Source organism: Columba livia, chromosome 13 (genome assembly GCF_036013475.1).
Source record: "Columba livia isolate bColLiv1 breed racing homer chromosome 13, bColLiv1.pat.W.v2, whole genome shotgun sequence".
Lineage (NCBI taxonomy): Eukaryota > Metazoa > Chordata > Aves > Columbiformes > Columbidae > Columba > Columba livia.
The window spans coordinates 5809697-5828321 of record NC_088614.1 but is presented as its reverse complement, the minus strand read 5'-3'; the positions used below and the strand labels follow the sequence as shown (position 1 = coordinate 5828321).

General features: G+C 42.3%; 1 protein-coding gene across 5 annotated transcripts in view; it reads left to right on the top strand.

Moving 5' to 3' along the window:
• Window positions 1-18625, top strand: part of NFAT5 (nuclear factor of activated T cells 5) — a 58400-nt gene that overhangs the window by 27123 nt on the left and 12652 nt on the right. For 2 of the 5 annotated variants that reach the window (XM_065028234.1, XM_065028233.1), the window contains exons 3-10: window positions 3403-3955; window positions 8610-8802; window positions 10838-11028; window positions 11943-12115; window positions 15463-15597; window positions 15768-15820; window positions 16919-17051; window positions 17660-17737. In XM_065028234.1, the coding sequence (XP_064884306.1) occupies window positions 3403-3955; window positions 8610-8802; window positions 10838-11028; window positions 11943-12115; window positions 15463-15597; window positions 15768-15820; window positions 16919-17051; window positions 17660-17737 (1509 nt within the window). Of the gene's footprint in view, window positions 1-2880; window positions 2943-3402; window positions 3956-8609; window positions 8803-10837; window positions 11029-11942; window positions 12116-15462; window positions 15598-15767; window positions 15821-16918; window positions 17052-17659; window positions 17738-18625 lie in introns of all 5 variants that reach the window. The other 3 variants (XM_065028235.1, XM_005504710.3, XM_065028236.1) reach the window with 3 other exon arrangements.

The window sequence follows — 18625 nt, the reverse complement described above, 5'->3', positions numbered from 1 at the left end:
CTGCCTCTCTTGGAAAGAAAAAGCTTGCAGGACAGGCAACAAATTATGAATTACTTATTTCAGCCACCTTACCTGTTACAGTGATGGCAACAAATAGATTCAGGAGGTTTAGTTTCAACAGTGATCAAAGTCGCTCTAATGTGGAAGTAGTTTTCTTTTCTCTCCCGTTATTTTACTGAGAAAAAGGAAGAGCCACCTTGTGATGCTGGTGCCCGTTTTGTGAGTAATCCTGGGGCCACACGCTTGCCGTAACATGCACTTGGCTTCTGGTCAGTGGTGTTGCTCTGAAAGCGATTTTTTGTTTTGAGGCTGTGCTAAAATATATTCAGTCTTATATTTCAAAATGTCCTTGCTCATTTAAACTATATTTTTATCGTTGCAAGCACTGTTAAATTGCAAGTGAAAGAGCCACCTGTAACAATTCTCATTCCCATGTGTCTGAAGAAGGTCACCTCAAACAAGAGCAGTGCTAAAGCTGGCAGCATGTGTGGCCGTGTCCCATCAAACGTGGCAGCCCAGCCCAGGCGCAGCCCTCGCACACAGCGGCCCTGCTGGCATGGGGGTGAAATTTCCTTCCTCAAACCCAGGGAATTCAAAATGCTCCCACCTCTTACAGCAATACTTGGCACATTTGAAATACTGAAAACTTTAGAATAAACTTTTTTTTTCCTAAAATACAACATGCTTAACCCAGAGGTCTCCTTTGGGATTTCTGATAAATGAAGGAGATTATAACCAATTTATAAGGGACAGTGTTTCTTTCCTTTTTAAATGCATAAAGGAGGAACAGACACACACACATGCTTTTAACTTCAAGGAAAAAACCTGGAGGGGAAATTTTTGGATAGCAATAATGAAAGCAACTTAAATATTGCAAAATGCTGCACCCTAAAATAATGATACCATTAGCAGCTCTTTCAGCTTTATACTGAAAAGTATTCTGTTTAGTGATAGATTTATTTTTTCCCCTAGGAAAGTCAGGGCAAAGTCCAATGGTTGTATTTGAGGGCAGGGTGTGCACTGAAGCCTTTGCTGTGCAGGGTCTGGGCGGCGTTTGCCATCCCTGTCCTGCGCACACCTCTGCAGGAATTGGCACTTCAGGTTTTTCTTACAGGTCTTTTAAAAGACCTTTCTGAAACATTCCCAGTATTTGCTGTGAAAAGATAAATCTTTGATATTAACGTAGTGGAGAAAGTCTTCCAGTTCCAAAGCCCTGCTGCCCAGTTCCATGAACGTTTAATTGTCAAAGCCTTTGCCATGGGCTGGTAGACATGAGATGTGCGCACACTGTTTCACCAATTAAAGGAAGAATTGCGGTGTAACAGGGGAAATGCAGCTGTTCGGTAAGGCAGTTGTGCGGTGTTTCTGCTGCGTGCCCCCGTGTTCCCTCTGCACGCGCTCGCGTGCACCGTCTGCATGCTGCGGGTGTCTGATGGCCTGGACACGTGGTGAATGGAGACTAATTCTGTTTTAACAAAACAAAGCGAACATCCCAAATAGCAACAGTCTTCCTCAACTCAAAGTGGCTGCAAATCAGCTCCTAAATATGGTCACTGAAATTAATATCTAGATTTAATAGTTCTTGCCAATCCTATAACTGTTTTTGAAAAAAAGCATTGCATTAATGCATGATATAGAAAGGATAAATCTGCCTTTAAATTGGAATGCAGTTCAAAGTGACTGAATTCTTCAATTTCAGCCACTGTATTTGCCAAAGAAACTGGAAAATGGAACTGGTATCATTCATCTGCTCCTCGTTCACTGGGAGGTTTGGGAAGAGGCTTCCCATGAAGATAAAAGCAGAATAGTTTATTGAGAAACTGGAATGACCACTGAATTTTACAATCTGAAGTAGTGTAGGTTTACTTTAAAATTCATTTAGTGCAGATGAGCTGCAAGAAACAGTAACAGTTTAAAAACTCTTTTTCATGGGTCGTTGCTCCCTTGGTACTCACGAGCAGGTTGGTTTCTAGGGAGGTTGGCTGGGTTTGGCTCTCAGTTTAATATATATGTCATGGCTGAATATACTTTATTCTGTTAGTTTTAAATAGCTTAAACTATATAAATAGTGCAACTGTGTCTAAACCTCTTAGACTTGAGAGATTAATATATTATTTTGGATTAAAAAAAAAATCCTAAACAACAAGAAGGAAAACATCACAGTCCTCTCAGTAACAGGTGTTACCTCTAGGACACCAGTAACCAGCTGAACAAACTTATTGGATAATTATGTGTATGTATTATGCACAATTTGTTTCCAAAATGAGATGATTTCTGTGGTTCTGGTTTATTGCATGAAGTGTTGTCAGCACTGCAGAAATGCAGGAAATAGCGTCTGCCCCCCAGGAAGCGTAAATCTGAATAAAAAATCCACTTAGTTATTCCTCAGTGAGCTAGGGCTGATTTAAATGAGTAAATAAAAGCCTATGTTTGTTCTGATTCCTCTCAAACGTCTTAGCCCGTATTTTTGGCTGATCTGTCCATTAAAACGATTCAGTGGAAATCGTGGTGGTGTTCTCCAGGAACGTGCGGGGGTTTGTTTCAGTCGTTCAGCTCTCCTTTCATGTTTGTAAGAGAGGTGGTTCCTGTGCTCGGCAGGGCTGCTCAGAGGCCTGTCCCGAGCTGTCTCTGCGTGAGGGACTCGGTAACAAATTCTGAGCGAACTCCGGCTCAGCGACCGAAAGAGTCAAACCACAGAAATGTAACGTCGGTTTATATCAGCGCATCACCAATACCTTCAAAATCAATAGCTGTGTCATAGTGACTGATACCAGTTCCATTTTGCATACCGACTCAGTTGATTTTATATTTTATTTCTCATTTATGATCGAATATTCAGCAGCTCTTTTTCTCATTTATTTTCTCATATTTTTATTCCAGGATTTGCCTCTGAAGCAGGGAGTGTCTGCATTAAAAATGACCTGTAGTTCTCTGCTTCATAGGTTAGAAACTTATTTTAATATTTTGTGGCTAAGCACAGTCCCGTCTTTTTCAAAAATAAAAATTTCCAACAACAAGCGGTTTAATTGGCATTGAATGTGGATTATAAGCATTTTGCATTGGGGCTTCCATTATTTTAGATGGAATGGCTTCTACACAATAACTAGTCCAGCTGAGGCAATGAAAGCTCTGTTTACATGCAGCCGTTTGTATGAATTAACGTTAAGTTTTAAACAAGTTGATGACAGTGGATTGTACTAAGTCTTATTTGGCCATGGCCAAATTACCGTAGCGGTTAGGCCGTATTGCTTTAAGCATTAACATTCTAAAACGTTACCAAATTCCAAATATTTGCTGGGGGAAAGCAATCGGTTCCTAAATCACTTTATTTCAATGGGACTGCTATAGCCAGCACACGCAGAACCGTGTATCTTGTATTTACTTGTGAATTATACACCGCAGATGCTTCTTCAGCTCCTTCCTCTTCCTCCATGGGCGGTGCTTGCAGCTCCTTTCCCGCCTCTTCCAGCGCCGCCGTTTGCTCTACCTCAGTCACCGACAGCAAGGCTATGCAAGTGGAGAGCTGCTCCTCAGCCGTGGGGGTAAGTACCCGAGGGGTAAGTGACCCGCAGTTCACCAGTCACACGGCCCCGCCGCCCGCGCCGAAGAGACACACAGTCCTGTACATCTCGCCGCCACCCGAGGACCTGCTGGACAACAGTCGGATGTCCTGCCAGGATGAGGGCTGTGCGCTGGAGTCCGAGCAGAGCTGCAGTATGTGGATGGAGGATTCACCCTCCAACTTCAGTAACATGAGCACCAGTTCCTACAATGATAACACTGAGGTGCCACGTAAATCACGCAAACGAAACCCAAAGCAGAGGCCAGGGATCAAACGCCGAGATTGCGAAGAGTCCAACATGGATATATTTGATGCCGACAGTGCCAAAGCGCCTCACTATGTCCTTTCTCAGCTCAGCACGGACAGCAAAGGCAACTCTAAAGCAGGAAATGGGTTGGTATCTGCTTTTTTTTTTTTTTTTATTTTTTTTTTTACAGTTCTATCACCATATGTAAAACCAAACTAATAAAACTCCCCCCGCCCCCCGTCAAGTGTTCTACTCAGGTTCTCACATAAATCCCTTCCCTTTTCCGCTCTTCCCTTTGGCGTCCTAGACTGTGATCAGTTCACATTAGGCCAGTTAATCTTTATTTAGAAGATAAAGCTAAACTTGCCCACAACAATTGGATGCAGCAGTGATGAGTTCATCTGTATTCTTGTTTAAGTGAAATTCCTAAAAGATTGCACCATTCCATTTATAAATAGCAGTGAATACGTTACTGTATTTAAAAAAAAAAGTCAGAAGTGGACTGGACGCGCCCTAAATCTTAATGCTTTTTGCAGACTTATGTGAGGATTTCAGTCTGTGCACTTCACCTGCTTCTGTTTCTCTCTCTCTATTCATGAAATAGAGAGAGTGATGGGAGCAGAAGTTAATGGCTTGTTAAGATTTTTCATCATTTAAATTAACCTACCCTTTACTTTTTTATAAAATGTTAAGATGACACGGTGAACCAAAATTTTGTTTTTTCTTGTTAATTCACTTCTGTATTTGATTTTTTCAGAAATAAATCTCTAATCCTGTTTCTCTCTGTGCTTCTGGGTTGTGTGCATGCGTGTGTCTGTACGTGGGCACGCCTGGGTGGTGGCCTCTCATCTCTCCCACTTCACACTGTTCACTAAATGCATTTCAGTAGTTGCTTAAAGGGGGAAAAGTCCATCAGTTTACACCACTGTGTTGATACATTTTTTTTTAATTTTATTTTTTAACTTGTGGCTTCTTAATACTTTTAAGATGGATGGTCAAGTGGATAGATTTGGTGCTTTTTTATTTTTTTTTTTTTTTTTTTGTTGAAGGGGGATATTTTGTTCCTGTTTTTACTTTCATGTCTGTGCTTGCAGTACGTTCTAATGTTCATCACAGTAATGGTGAATATTAAAATTTGGCTGATGGGAAAGATGAACTTCTCATATTCCAAAGGGAAAGAGCCTGGAGTCTGTATTCCCAGGGTCATTGCAGTTCCATACTTAAAATTTCACTGTGAGAAAGTGATGCTGAGAAACTCTCCAGAGTGTGCGGCCTGGGTACCACAGTGCTGGAGCCAAACTGGGGGTACTGGGGGCCCCAGCCCTGCACCCGCTCACCCCTCGAGCTCCTCTGCTCCATCCGCACCTGGCTGCGCCGGGCCGGCATCTCTCCCTTGTGCCAGCTGAAGCTGTTAATACAACATTAATACAGAAGCAGATTTGCATATGTAAAGCAGCTCCTTGGAACGAGGAGGCTGCCTCGGCGAGCACAAAGATCAGGCTCTCCCCACAAACTTTATGGAAAGGGAAGAACTGCGGGACTTGTGAGTGGCATCTCTGGACAGAGAAGGGAGATTTAGTAAACTCTGCAACAATACGTATGATCTCAGTCTAAAACATCACAAAATTATAACATTCCATCAAATATTAGGGGCTAACGAGTGAACATGAATCGCTGCTGTCAGCAATACTCTGAACACAGGGATGGATAACCGTAATTTTTTTCCTAATATGTCATACACAGGTTAGGTTGAGCTGCAGCTAAACTCGTGTGTAACAGAATTGACCTGTTATTTAAAAGCTCTGGGACAAGAAACGGCCAAGATATTAGAGAACTTGGTTTTGCAGCTGTATATGGAGATGCAGTGTTACAAATCTAGGGCATGGTAGGACTGGGGTTTCTGGCTCTCCAGCCGTGGAGCTGAGCCAAGGGAGTTCATTGCTCCCGGCGTTCAGAAAAGAGCAAGGAGAGCCCGGGCTGGGCTGTGCAGTGGAAATAGCATTTGCCTCAAAAGAGCCTTGGAGTCAGTTGTCTTTAGAGCTGGGAAGGAAAAGAATATATTCCTGTGGAAACTTAGAACTTGTGAAAGCCTCTTTAGAAACAGATGAATTGGTGGTGATTTAGGGCAGAGTCTCGGGTTTCCAACGCGCTCGGTCTCGCTCAGGCCTTTGCTGGGAGCAGCCCTGACGCCAGGACCAGCAAAGCTCAGCTCGGGGAATCGCTTTGAACACGGTCGTGGGCTTTGCCACTTACACGGCTGTTTTACAGTAGAAGTGCTAGCTTTCAGGAGCCGTTGTCTGGTAACAATTAAGCTAATAAATAAATGTGTGTGAAATATTTTACTGCTTGCATGTGCATGGGTATTAATGGTATAAAAAAACTAAATTAAAAGGACGTGTAAATGAAATATCCTCATAATTGGAGAATAAAGACCACTGCCCAGTTCTGGTAAAGGCTTTACAGTTGCTTTCAAGTTAGGCTAATCTGATTGAAAGCAACGATTACTTTAGGATTCTAGAGGGAAGACATTCAAAATAATTGTTAGCCAGCACCTTTTTCCTAAATATGACAATGTAAAACATATTAGTATGTTGACAATTGAGGTAACTTAGGTTTTAAGACTACTGTCAGAAAAAGTGAGTTGTGTTGGAGAGGCCCAAGTGTTAACAGCACACAGCTAAAACTTCACATTTTGAGTGTTAAAAGTGACTTTCACTTTGGCTGCCTCTCTAACGCTTCCATTCAAATGCAATAACATCTCAGCCTCCTGTTTTAATTTACAGAGCTGGAGATGTGAGCAGGTTGGTCTGAGCAATCCCAGTGATGGATTTATGCTCTCCCGTCCTGAGCGGGGTGCAGGAACCTGGGCCCCCATGGCACGTCGGGTGCCGCGGTGCCAGTGGCTGAGGTTTCCTTCCCACCTTCCTGGGGCACGTTAAGAGATTATAGCTGTGTGATTTAGAATCCTGATTGAGTAAAAGAGGAGATATACATTTATGAACTTTCCATGACTAATTTTTAATCACTAGTCCATTGGAGTAATGTCCTGATTATCTAATGAGCTTGAGTTTGATTAGCATTTTTGCTTAACTTATACAAAAGCGAAGAGCGTAGGGGTGTTAATTACGGTTTATTTAGTGTATTGCAGGTTTTGTATATGCTACATTGAAGAATAATTTTGTCTCTTTTATTTTCCTAAGAGAAGGTATGTTTTTACATAGCATTTTTATTTTTTAGATGGCCCGTTTGACTAGACGACGGCAGAGCAGTTGGGTTCCCTTGGCAGAGAGATGGTGCTCTGGCAGTTTTTCGTACCAGTTTTTATCTCGGTCCTGCCTCTGTGGTCACTGGGTTGAAGACGAGTGCGTGGGGCAGCCGGGGCTGCTCGGGAACACGTGCTGGGGCAGCAGGAGCCTCGCTGGGCAGCCCATGCTGATGTGGTTCACCCTCCGAGCAGGAGAACGTGAGGGAAATTCTTACAGAGCACGGCCATGTGCAATTGAACCCTTTCTTACGTCTATTGAAAGGTTTTGGATGGTCTGTAGAAATACAAGCGTGACAAACAGGACTTGGAGGGGTTGGGGCAGGGAAGGTGCTTGCGCAGGAGCAGCTGGGCCAGGCGGTGCAGGAGTGACGTGGAACTGTCACTGCACCCCGGCAGCTTGAGGAAGGTGCTGATAGGTTTGTCAGTATAAATCAACTGGGGATTGGGAAGAGAACACTATGGGTCACCCTGGCCTTCAGGGCAGTGGCAAAGCTCTCGGGAAAGGATTTGGAAGAAGAGGCATTTCTTTCACCCTTCTCCCTGAGAAGAAACAATCAAGGATAAACTACTTCCGTATACTGCACATTGAAACAGGATTTGTTTTTCAAGCAATTCACACCTGTTATTTTAAACTGCTTTCTTCAGAGTTAGAAACTACATTTTTTTCTGCATCAGTTCATTGAGCGCTTTTTCTGCCTGTCCCGTTTGCCATGGCATGTCTACGTTTGCTAGTGGAAAATGGGTCCATTTTCAGTACAGAACCGTGATAGAAACCTGCCCTGGAGAAGATCAAGATTTATTTTCCATTGTACTTTAAAGTGAACACAGAATTGACCACATGACGTTGTACTTTGGAGGGCTTCTTCATTCATGTTTTAATTATGGAACTGAACACAAAATCTTTACAGTACACATTCAGTTACGCACCTGGAAAGAAATAGTGTTTTTGCATACACCGCAGATTTAAAACTGGTGCAATTATGTCAGAGCTTTTGCAGTAATTAATTTGTTTTTTTAAAAAAATATCCATCTGCTTTGACAGAAATTGGTGTTTGAGTTCGCATGGATATGCAAGTACAGGCGGAGACAGGCATGAGGCTGTTTTCCTGTTTAAAGAAATCATTTGACCTTAAATCCATTCAGTGTGTGTGTGTACATACGTATATTTGTTACAGAAGCGAAACAGCTTATTCGGATAATATCATGCTGTATCACATACTAGGAAAAAGCAGATTATCAGCCTTCTTCTGTTTGTTAGCATAGTTTAACGCTAATTGCTTTTCCCATCCTTTACGTTCACTCTCTGCAAAGCAGTTCCGTTTGCACTGGATGGAGGAGGCAGGGAAGCACCGTTCCTCTTCCTCCTGCAGGTTTCCTTCCTTCTCAGAAACAGAACTCCAGAGTTTGCTTTCAACTATAAATCTTCTCTTCGTTGATATAGCCTCTTTATCTTTTTTAGCTTTTCTGTGATTTAGTTTGTTTTTGCTAGGGAGCTGCTTATAATGTGTCTTTCGTGGTCTGCTTTGGCTTCCCAGAGCATCGGAGACCCCGAAGGGCGCTGGGGGGAAGAAGACGCCCATGTTGTGTGGTCAGTACCCGACCAAGAGCGAGGGGAAGGAGCTGAAGATCGTGGTGCAGCCGGAGACCCAGCACCGGGCTCGGTACCTGACAGAGGGCAGCCGGGGCTCGGTGAAGGACCGCACGCAGCAGGGCTTCCCCACCGTGAAGGTGGGTGTCAGGGGGACAGGAGCCCTTCCCAGGGCGCTTCAGTAGCAGGGGAACTGGATCCTTTCAAAGAGGCCCGGGATCTCTGGTTTTAGAGGGAAGTGGAGAGACTTCGCAGTCTCTGTGCTGTAGGGATTGTGCTGTAACTGTTCTTGCAGGTAACAAGAAGTCTGATTTGCATCACAAAGTTACAGGAGGAAGGATGCGTTATGTCAAGGCAGAGATATATAATCTGTGATGCACGTCCTGTTAAACTACAGTTACGCCAACTGTGTAAATAGACACTTGAAGCATACAGAACTAGGACGGTGAAGTGTTGTAGCTGATTGCTGATGGCAGCGGGTCATCATTATGCCTTATTGGTAAAGACATAAAACTAGGTTTCATTTAAAAAACAAAAGATGCCTTTATAAAATAAAAGTAGTATCTGCGTCCACATATGTGTCTGTCTCTAAGGCAGAGTCCCGAGGTGGAGCTGAGCGGTGTTAACAGTGTGCTTAGCAGTGGGGAAGAACATGTGGATCGGCAGAACGGGCAAAAGGAGGAGGAGCAGAGGGAGCAGTTGTGAGCGTGCTGAGCAAATGCAGCCTGTTTCCTCTATAGACTTTGATGCCTTTAATTTACCAGCTCCACAAATAAATGTGTATGACACAGCCCTTAAAATTTGTGCTGACTACTGCTGCCGATGTATAGAAGTATACTTATCTTTAAAGTCCAGTTCAAGAGTGTTAAAACCATCTCTTAAAACGCTTCACTCAGTCCTCCTGAGTGATGTAGAAAATCCAGTAAAGTTTCATAAGAAAATAATCCCTCCATGTAGTCCTGTTGCTATGGTGGTTTAGTGCTCATTTGTGTGAATTTCTGTAATGGGCTGTTGTTCATCTGAATTTCCTTTTAATTCCTTTCCCAGTTACCCTTTAGCACCCATCAGTGAAAATTCTGTTTGGAAGAGTCTCACGTTACTGAATTCCTGGAAGCTCCAGCTTGTTTCACCAACAGGCAAACTAGTTCATACCCTGCATATAAAAGCCTGCCAGGGCTGGACAGACAAAATGAGTCAGTGGATTTTCAGGAAATCTGAGCTAGTGGAAGAAAAAAAAAAAAGTAAAGTACAAGAGGGCTTTTTGTTTTGTTTGGGATATTGTAAAGACGAGGAAGAACAGTATAGAAATGTTGGTAGTTCAGTAGGGATCTGGTGCTTGCTGCTCTCTGTGGCCAGCTGTGCAGATGCTCCCCCTTAAGCCACTGCAGAGGAGCACGTTCTGTGGCCCTTCAGAGAAAACCACAATACTTGATTACTGAGAACCAGAGAGCCTACAATCAATATGCAACATTAAAATGGTATAAACAGTACTTAGTGAAGTGACTTGTCTGGCAAAAGAAAGATGATCGTGCCTGTGAGGTGTCAGCAGGTGTTCAGCTGTTGGTAGCAGATTTTCATGTTTTCTTGCTGATGGTGTTGCAGAGCTGGAGCAGTTACCATCCAGATGATGGGAGATCCTCTTACACACCTTTTGTATCTTCTTCCGACAAGAGCACCGGGAAGAGAACCAGCACTCGGTTCACTGTAGTGAGGCTGTTTGTGGCCAAGGACACTTTGATGACGTGACAAAGACCATTCGTTCAGCTTTCCGTGTGACAGATGCAGTGGCAGGATGGCAGAGTCCCCTTTCCTGCCCTCTCCTTCAGGCCACTGCATGAAATTAAGTCCTTTTGTTGGCTGTTTTCATGGCCCCATGTTTATTCGTACTCTCTTGGATTTTGAACTCTTTGAAGTGGTTTGTGTGTGGGAGCCTGTAGTGTTTATTTAAGGGTTGATTGTCTTTTACTAGAAGAACAAATGACAAAAGATAAAAAAAATATTGCCATTTTGTTTGTAAACTAGATGAAAAATTTTTGTTCCTTCTTTGCTTAGGATTGTTTCCAGCTACACTGGGAGCAGATTCATTCCAAATTCAGCTGCGTAAAATGTTTTCTGTTTTGATGAAGAGGTGTTGCTGGCCAGCTGGAATATTTACCATGTGTTGCTGCATTTCAGCTGGAAGGTCACAACGAGCCGGTGGTGCTGCAGGTGTTCGTGGGGAACGACTCTGGTCGGGTGAAGCCACACGGGTTCTACCAGGCCTGCAGGGTCACCGGGAGAAACACTACTCCCTGTAAAGAGGTGGATATAGAGGGAACGACTGTTATTGAGGTTGGACTGGACCCAAGCAACAATATGACACTTGCGTGAGTACCTTCTTTTTTTTTTAAGAAATTGTCATTTATTAGTTTGTTTTCAGAAACTGATTTTCCTTTTTCAACTGGATTTTAGCAGTTAAAAGTCTGGAACATCTGGGCACACACCAGGCATTTAGTGGAGCTACATGTATAAGAAAAACTTTTAAATTGCATTCTCAGGTTGTGTTTGTTATACTTGATGCTTCATGTGGTCTCTCCCTAAACCTTATCGATTAACTTTGTTACGCTAATTTCATGTTCTTTTTGAATTGAACATCCCAAATTAGGCCTCAGATGCTCCCTGTCCTTTCTGGATGTAGGGCCTGAGATCCTGGTAAATAACAATATTCTTAATACTTCAGGCTGTGTTTGAGGTTGTTTTGTTTGTTTGCTTTTTGCTCAAACCCGTTTTGCATCCAGCGTGTGTTTCTGCGCGTCAGCACTGCAGCGGGCTCAGCCGGGACCGGTGACACGGTGACCGGTCTGTCACTCCCAGCTCCCACTCAGCATACAAAATAATGGGACTACGCTAAGTTTTCTTATACTGCTGCTTCAAGTGAACACGGAATGTTTTGTAGCAGTAATCCTACAAACCCAGATCTAGCCCCAGGAATGGAAGAAGGAAGATCCATTATTATAAATTGAATGCTTACCAGAATTACTTGGTTGCATTGGATTTTCTGTTTTATTCATACTACTTTCATATTCCTTCCTCACATGATTCATCATCCAAATTATGTAGGGGATGAATTGAAAACAAAGCTATATAATGAGAAAGGTCATATGGAGATTTCATGTAAATGAAAAAAGCCCCTAATATTCAGTAATTGCTTCAAGAGTTTTGACTTTGTGGCATGTGTAAGTAGTTGAAAGATTATTAAAGATGCTGAATTCTTAAACTCTCAATTATCTTGTGTTGTTAGGGTTGATTGCGTGGGAATACTGAAGCTGAGAAATGCAGATGTTGAAGCCAGGATAGGGATTGCTGGTTCCAAGAAAAAAAGCACACGTGCTAGGCTGGTGTTTCGTGTTAACATCACTCGCAAAGATGGTTCAACTTTGACTCTTCAGACACCTTCTTCCCCAATCTTGTGCAGTAAGTATCAAAGTTAAAATCTGCTGTTAGAGGACTCTGGATTTTAGTGTGATTGCCTAAACACGCCTTGAGGAAAAAACAAACCCAGTGTTAATCTGTGATTATTTCAGAATTGCTATGGCTAAGATCACATGGATTGATTTTTATTTGGGGCGGAGGGGTGTTAGTTAAATGACTGACCAATATTTAAAAGTAATTATAACTTTTATTAAATGGCTTTTTGCCTCTTAGAAGGTGAGAATTTTTGTCATGGTTCCTTTGAACTCATTGTATGACTTTCCTGATAGAGGTTTTCCTCTGATCTGTATTGTCATGTTCGTGTCCCAGCTCTCAGTGACAGCAAGGGCTTCTCAGAAGTTAGTGAGCGTGGCTCTTCACAGTTGTGGGAGTTTGTTGGGCCAGAGGCTGAATCTGTTCTGGTTCAGTGCAAGAACGAAACTTTTTATAGCCAGTTATTAAGATGCTCTATTTAGCACTGGGCGCAGATGGCTGCGCTGGCTGGTCAGAGCGAGCAGCAGGGCCGGGGCGGTCGGGGAGGCTGCAGCACCAGGGCTGCCTGTAGCCAGCTCTGTGGAATTCTGCTCGTGTCTCAAAGGGAAGAGACAGGGAAGTGTGTTTCAGACAGCTGTTGGTGGAACTGTTGCTACTTCCCAGTGCACAGGACGATAGGAAAGCTCTTTCTCCATGCCTGGAACGTGGCGTGATTATGCAAGCTCCTGGGTGCTTGTGTTGTGCTCTTTACGTCGTACAAAAACATACTGGTTTTGGTGTTTTCTTTTTTCTAAAACCTGTCAATACCTCTTGTGTCAGGGCTCCTATTCAACTCATCAGAAAGCGCAGCACAGTTTTGTTGCCAGTGAAAGAACAGATTGGAAGAGGAGATAATTAGAACCACGTGAGCTGCCCCATCAGACCCCCACGCAGCTCCAGGGCCTGTCCCTCCTGCCAGGGCTCTGCTCGGCCAGCGGCCCTGGGCACGGCCCGGGGGAGCAGAAGCCCCTTCTTCCCCTTCCCTGTGCATGATGCTTCAGGCCATGGTTTGGTGCTTGGGTGCTCTGCCAGAAAGGTCAGCTCCAGGTGTTCCCAGCTTTTTTCCTTCTCCTGCCACTCTTTGGTAAATCTTTCTTTTCCCTGTGTTTTTCAAACTGGTGGAGTTCTCAGATTTATCTGTTTATGTTGTTTGAAAATACATAAGTACGTTTGCTAGAAATATGGTTGTCTCTGTAGTCTGTTCCGGTCAGTATCACATTCTAGTATCTGATGTTCGTTTTGAGATTTAAGAGATAAACATTTTCTGTAAAATCTCCAAAACCTATTTCTGTATATGTTTTGTTTGTATCATTAACTTACTGGTTAAAGATAAAGCTATTTAAATAACAGCAGAAATGGGAATGTAAATTATTTGGTGTTTTCTTGAATTCAGAACTTGCTATTGGAAAGGCCAATTTTAAAAGAGGCTGTTTAGCTAAAAAAGGTATTTTAGCTGCATTTCCTGCTTAGATTGTTGGTAAGGCCATTCCATGGTTGGTGTATGAGGGTCCCTTGTGGTCTTAATTCCTGTTTGTCAAATGGATCCTTTGGTACCTGTAACATTAGTAGCTATGCTTCGAGATATGAGTGATGAGTAAAAAGCAGAATGTCTGAGTGATGACATGCTAAAGGACATTAGAAGAAGAGGAAGAAGGAAAGAAAAAAAAAAGTTGTCGTTCCCTAAATAAAGTTCTTGATGCTCTTTCCAGGTTTGCTGTCCCAGGTTTTGTGTTTCTGCAGCCTTAACGTACTCCCACGTTACGGTGATTGCAGTAAAACCTTAACCAGCCGAGTAGTGCTGGTACATAAATACTGGCTGAGTAATATGGCATAAAAGGTTGTTGTTTCATTTATTTTTTTATAGAAATCATCTCCTCCAGCACATTACATCTGCTTTGTTTGCTACATGGTCTTATTATAGATGTGTACTGCACCTTCTCATAATAAGGTTCATTTCACTCATCAGAGCCTGTTTATGTTTTACAACTAATATTGCTGTCAAAGTTTCAGTAATGTTCCTGAAACCATAGGAAAGACATTAAGTAGATGCAGGCCCTTTATTTAAGGTCTACATTTTAAACAGGCTTTGCTAACTTGTTAGCAAACCTAAATCCAGTTGCTCTTTTTATAAGTTCATGTGCCTTGAGCGTATTTACTGTTGCGTAATGGTTGCCGAGGAACCCACTGCAACAGTTGTAAAAAAATCCGTTCAGAAAGGTCATGAAATAATTTGGAGTGTTACAGTATGTGTGTTCTTCTGTGTAAGCCCAGAGAATACTGTTATTAAACACTAAAAATGGGCCATGCACGTGCGAAGCACAAGTACAGGCCTATGCCACTGGGATTTTGTGCTGAACAGAAAAGGTGGTTGAGAAAATATTATTAAAAACTGGAATGATTTCGTAACATATAACATGTGACATAGTAAAAATACATTGTTTTAAAATGTATGTCTGCATTTAAATTGTCTTTGGCGCTCATTTTCATTTAGTGCATGTGGGCTTATTTGATTAATGCTCTAAGCAGCACAGAATAGTTTGCAGCAGAGACAGTTTGTAATTTGTTGTATAAATCATCCCTGAGAGGTGGAGGTTTCCAGGGCTGTGATCTGTAAGCCAGTTTCCGGGGTATAAACTGCTGCCATCCCAGTTGCAGAGACGCGGCTCTTGCAGTTGTATCAGCCGAAGTGCAGAGCTCGGAAAGTCCAGGGATCGCGGGGTTTTGGGAGGGACGTTAATGCGGGTCCAGCCCCAGCCCTGCACGCAGGGACGCCCTCCAGCTCTTGTGCCGGCCGGAAAGCTACGGCATGGGAAAAAAATCTGAGAAAAAACCCAACAGGTAATATGGGAATCGCTGCTTCTGCCCTTTTGCATAGCAGAACAAAATGAGCTTCATAAAAAATGTTTTTATGAGCTTAAGGATAAGTTTGTGCCTCAGCTGTATCTGAGGGCTGATGCGTTTGTTTATCGCTCTCTGTGCCAGGGAATTACAGAACTGAATTCTCTTCTCTTCAGAACACTTCTTGAGCTTTAGCGTAAACACTGGAAGTTTTGTTTTGAAGATTTAATAAGTGCAGGAGAAAAGGGAAAATATTATTAGTGGATCGTTTACCTAAGTGTGATTTTTATGAGGTCATTACATTTAGTGAGGAAATGCTCAGAACGGTTCTCTTCTGAAAAGTTTTGTCATGAATGATATAGTAAAGGAAGAAGCTCAGGAATTATTTTGTTCCTTCCTCTCCAATCCTGTAGGAAAAGCTTTTTGTTTTGGATGTTGGTATTGTCTTGATTTCAAGCTGTGTGTTTTTTCAATTGCAGCTCAGCCCGCAGGAGTTCCAGAGATCCTAAAGAAAAGTCTGCACAGTTGTTCCGTGAAGGGCGAAGAGGAAGTTTTTCTGATTGGCAAGAACTTTCTAAAGGGAACAAAAGTGATTTTCCAAGAGAACGTTTCTGGTCAGTGTGAAAGCAGCAACGGCTGGGGGTGCTGAAGAGCACGTGTTTGGGTTTAGGGGGGTTCATAAAGTTTAGTTGTAGAGAGCAAACCGAGAAGGAGAATTGAAGACACTAAAATAAATTGTTTTATATGGATGTACTATAAATTATGCTTTTTAACTTTCCTTTAGATGAGAATTCATGGAAGGCAGAAGCTGAAATAGACATGGAATTATTTCATCAGGTACTTCTGTATTATTATTGTTACAAAAAAATACTCCAACTCTGTTCTCAAAGAAAAAAACAAACAAAACCAACCAAACAAAAAAACCTCACAAAAAAAAAACTCAGCCCCCCCAAAAAACCTGAATAAGCTTTTCCCTCTTCCTGTGCATTTCTAGAAATAATATTCCTTTTCTTCAAATAAGTTCTTTAGTGAGTCTGGTAGAATATAATTGTTTGGGACTTACAGAAGTATAGTTGTTCAGTTTCTAATTGAGAACTTAGATACCACTGTAGGAGTGTGGTATGTGACCTTGATCAGCAAGTCTTTGTCCTTAATTAGGATGTAATTAAAAGGCCTACTCCAGGTTTTCCAGCAGCTTTCCTAAGGACGCATTAGGGCTACTGAGAGGAAGCACGTGGTGTGTGGGCCATGGTCTGTACATCTGGCTGGATTTCTGTTCCACTGGGCAACGTTTTGCACAGTATTTGTTTATTCTTTTTTACACACTTAATTGTCTTTATTGGGCTGAAATTAGAGAAACTGAGGTGTAAACAATGTCTGACAAACGTCGCCTTGCTCCCGCTTCGAAGGCAGTTCCACGCACGCACTGGTAGAAGTGATTTCGCACTTCTGGTGGGACAGATAGTTGGGGAATAAACAGCCTGTAGATCACTCGTCGCTGCCGCTGCTGCTGACTGATCACAGGCCTAATTTTTGGTGTCTGCTTAGTGCTAAATCCGCTTAAGTGTCATGTGAAACTGCCTCCTCCATCTGTTCACACCAAACACGAGGACCTGATTCAGCAGAGCGGTGGAGTGTCCGGCAGCGTTCGGTGGTGAAGGGATTGCAGTTCAGTAAGGCAGCTTAGGCCAAGCTTATGATTAAAGTACTGGACTTTACAGGTCTTTGCTTTCTTCACCTTCATTTAACCTGTAAGTTGCCAATGAGCATCATACGGGCAGATTATTCAAATATCTTCTAGCACAGCTTAGCTACTGAAAATATGTCTTTGGTTTTTATGTTTTATCAGTGTGTGTCCCTGTTCTGGGGGGTGTAAATACAATTAAAGTCAATAGTAACAAAGTGATATTTTCAAATGTTATTTTTGTGTTCCAGAATCACCTTATTGTGAAGGTGCCACCATATCACGACCAGCAAATAACCTCAGCTGTTTCTGTGGGAATATACGTGGTGACCAACGCTGGCAGATCACACGATGTGCAGCCATTTACCTACACTCCAGATACATGTATGTATAACACAAAACTGGGGAAAGGAGTGGACAGTTTCACCTGCTAAGCATCTCATTGCTCATTTCTTAGCATTTAGTCCATAAAACAGAAGTGTTTAATAAGAACATGGATCTTTTCAAACTCCTCTTGCTGGCCTGGCTTTTCTCACTTACGTGGCAAGTAGCTCAAATTCCAGCTCCTGGAGACAGCTGTTCTTAGAAAGTAGCATCCATTTCTAGTGTAAGGTTCAAAATGAAGCTGAGCAGGAAAAAAGTAGAGATCTTACATACAGTGCACCAAATACACCAAAAAACTACACCAAGCTTTATCCTGAAGGCTGTTGAGGTGTGACCATCTGATGTATTTTATTAATCTGCATTGCAATGCACAGTGCAATTGCTGACTGACTGGATTTGGAAGTGAAAATGCTATTTTGAGCACCGTGATCATTGGTGCATTCACAGCCACAAACAAGGTTGTATGTGTGACTTGGAATGTGTCTCTGGGTTTCAAACAACCTCAGTTTCTTTAAGGTATAAGTAACTATTTTGGTTTACTTTGTGGGTTTTTTTTGTTGTTTATTTTGTTAACGTAAGGAAGTTTTCAATGTGTTTTGTCTCAACAGCTGGTACTCTGAAAGTTAATGTGAAGAAGGAAATCTCCAGCCCAGCCCAACATTGTTCTTTTGAAGAGGCTATAAAAGGTACTAAATTGATTCTTATCATTGTTGTTAATAATTGAACTATGAATTCTTACCCAAATTTGGAGGAATGAATCAGACATCCTGTGAAGATAAGTCTGTGCTTATAAAATCTGGCCATATCCTTCTAGTGAGGTTTGTTTTCTGATTCTGAATATTTTACTTTATAACTGTATTGCTTTAAGTATATTTTAACATGGGCTAGTATAGAACAAAACCTTCTCAAAATAAACCCAAACCAAAAACCACTTAAAAAACCCCATTTTTGTTTTCATGCCTCAGGCCCTGCAGTCTAATCTTCATTTAATACTCTTGCAAGGGAAAAAGAACAAGAAAGCTGCCTAAGATGGCAGTTAATACAAAGGATTTAGAAGCTATGTACTGCTCTTTTAAGCAGAAACACACAGAAATTGGTGGTGAAGGAAGAACTGAGTACTGAAAACCCTGATGTGCCAATGTGGTATTTGTCAGAAGCTGTTGGTGCTTCCAGGGCATCAAGCTAATTAATTGCCATTAATTCTGGCAATTCCCCTTCAGTGAGGGTTTTTTCCTGGCCAGTCTGTCCATGCAAAGTTTATCTTTTTGTTCCGAGGGAACAAGTTTTAGGTTTGCCTGGCTTTTAAGTGTGAAGTGAATTGATCCTTCCGATAATTGAAGTAGAGGAAAGCAATGTTTCTTAGTTGATTGGTACAACTATGGCAGTGCACAGAGGCTAATGGAAATTTCCATAGGCTGCTCTGCTGAAAGCAGGTTGAAAGGTAAGCAAATTAACGAGGTGATCACAGGTTTGATAGGAATCCGTAGCTTCAGGTTAAAATCATGAAGCCTGTGTTTGAAGTTAATAGCTTGGTCTTGGCAGGGGATGTATTTATTAGTTGACTTTGCAACTTG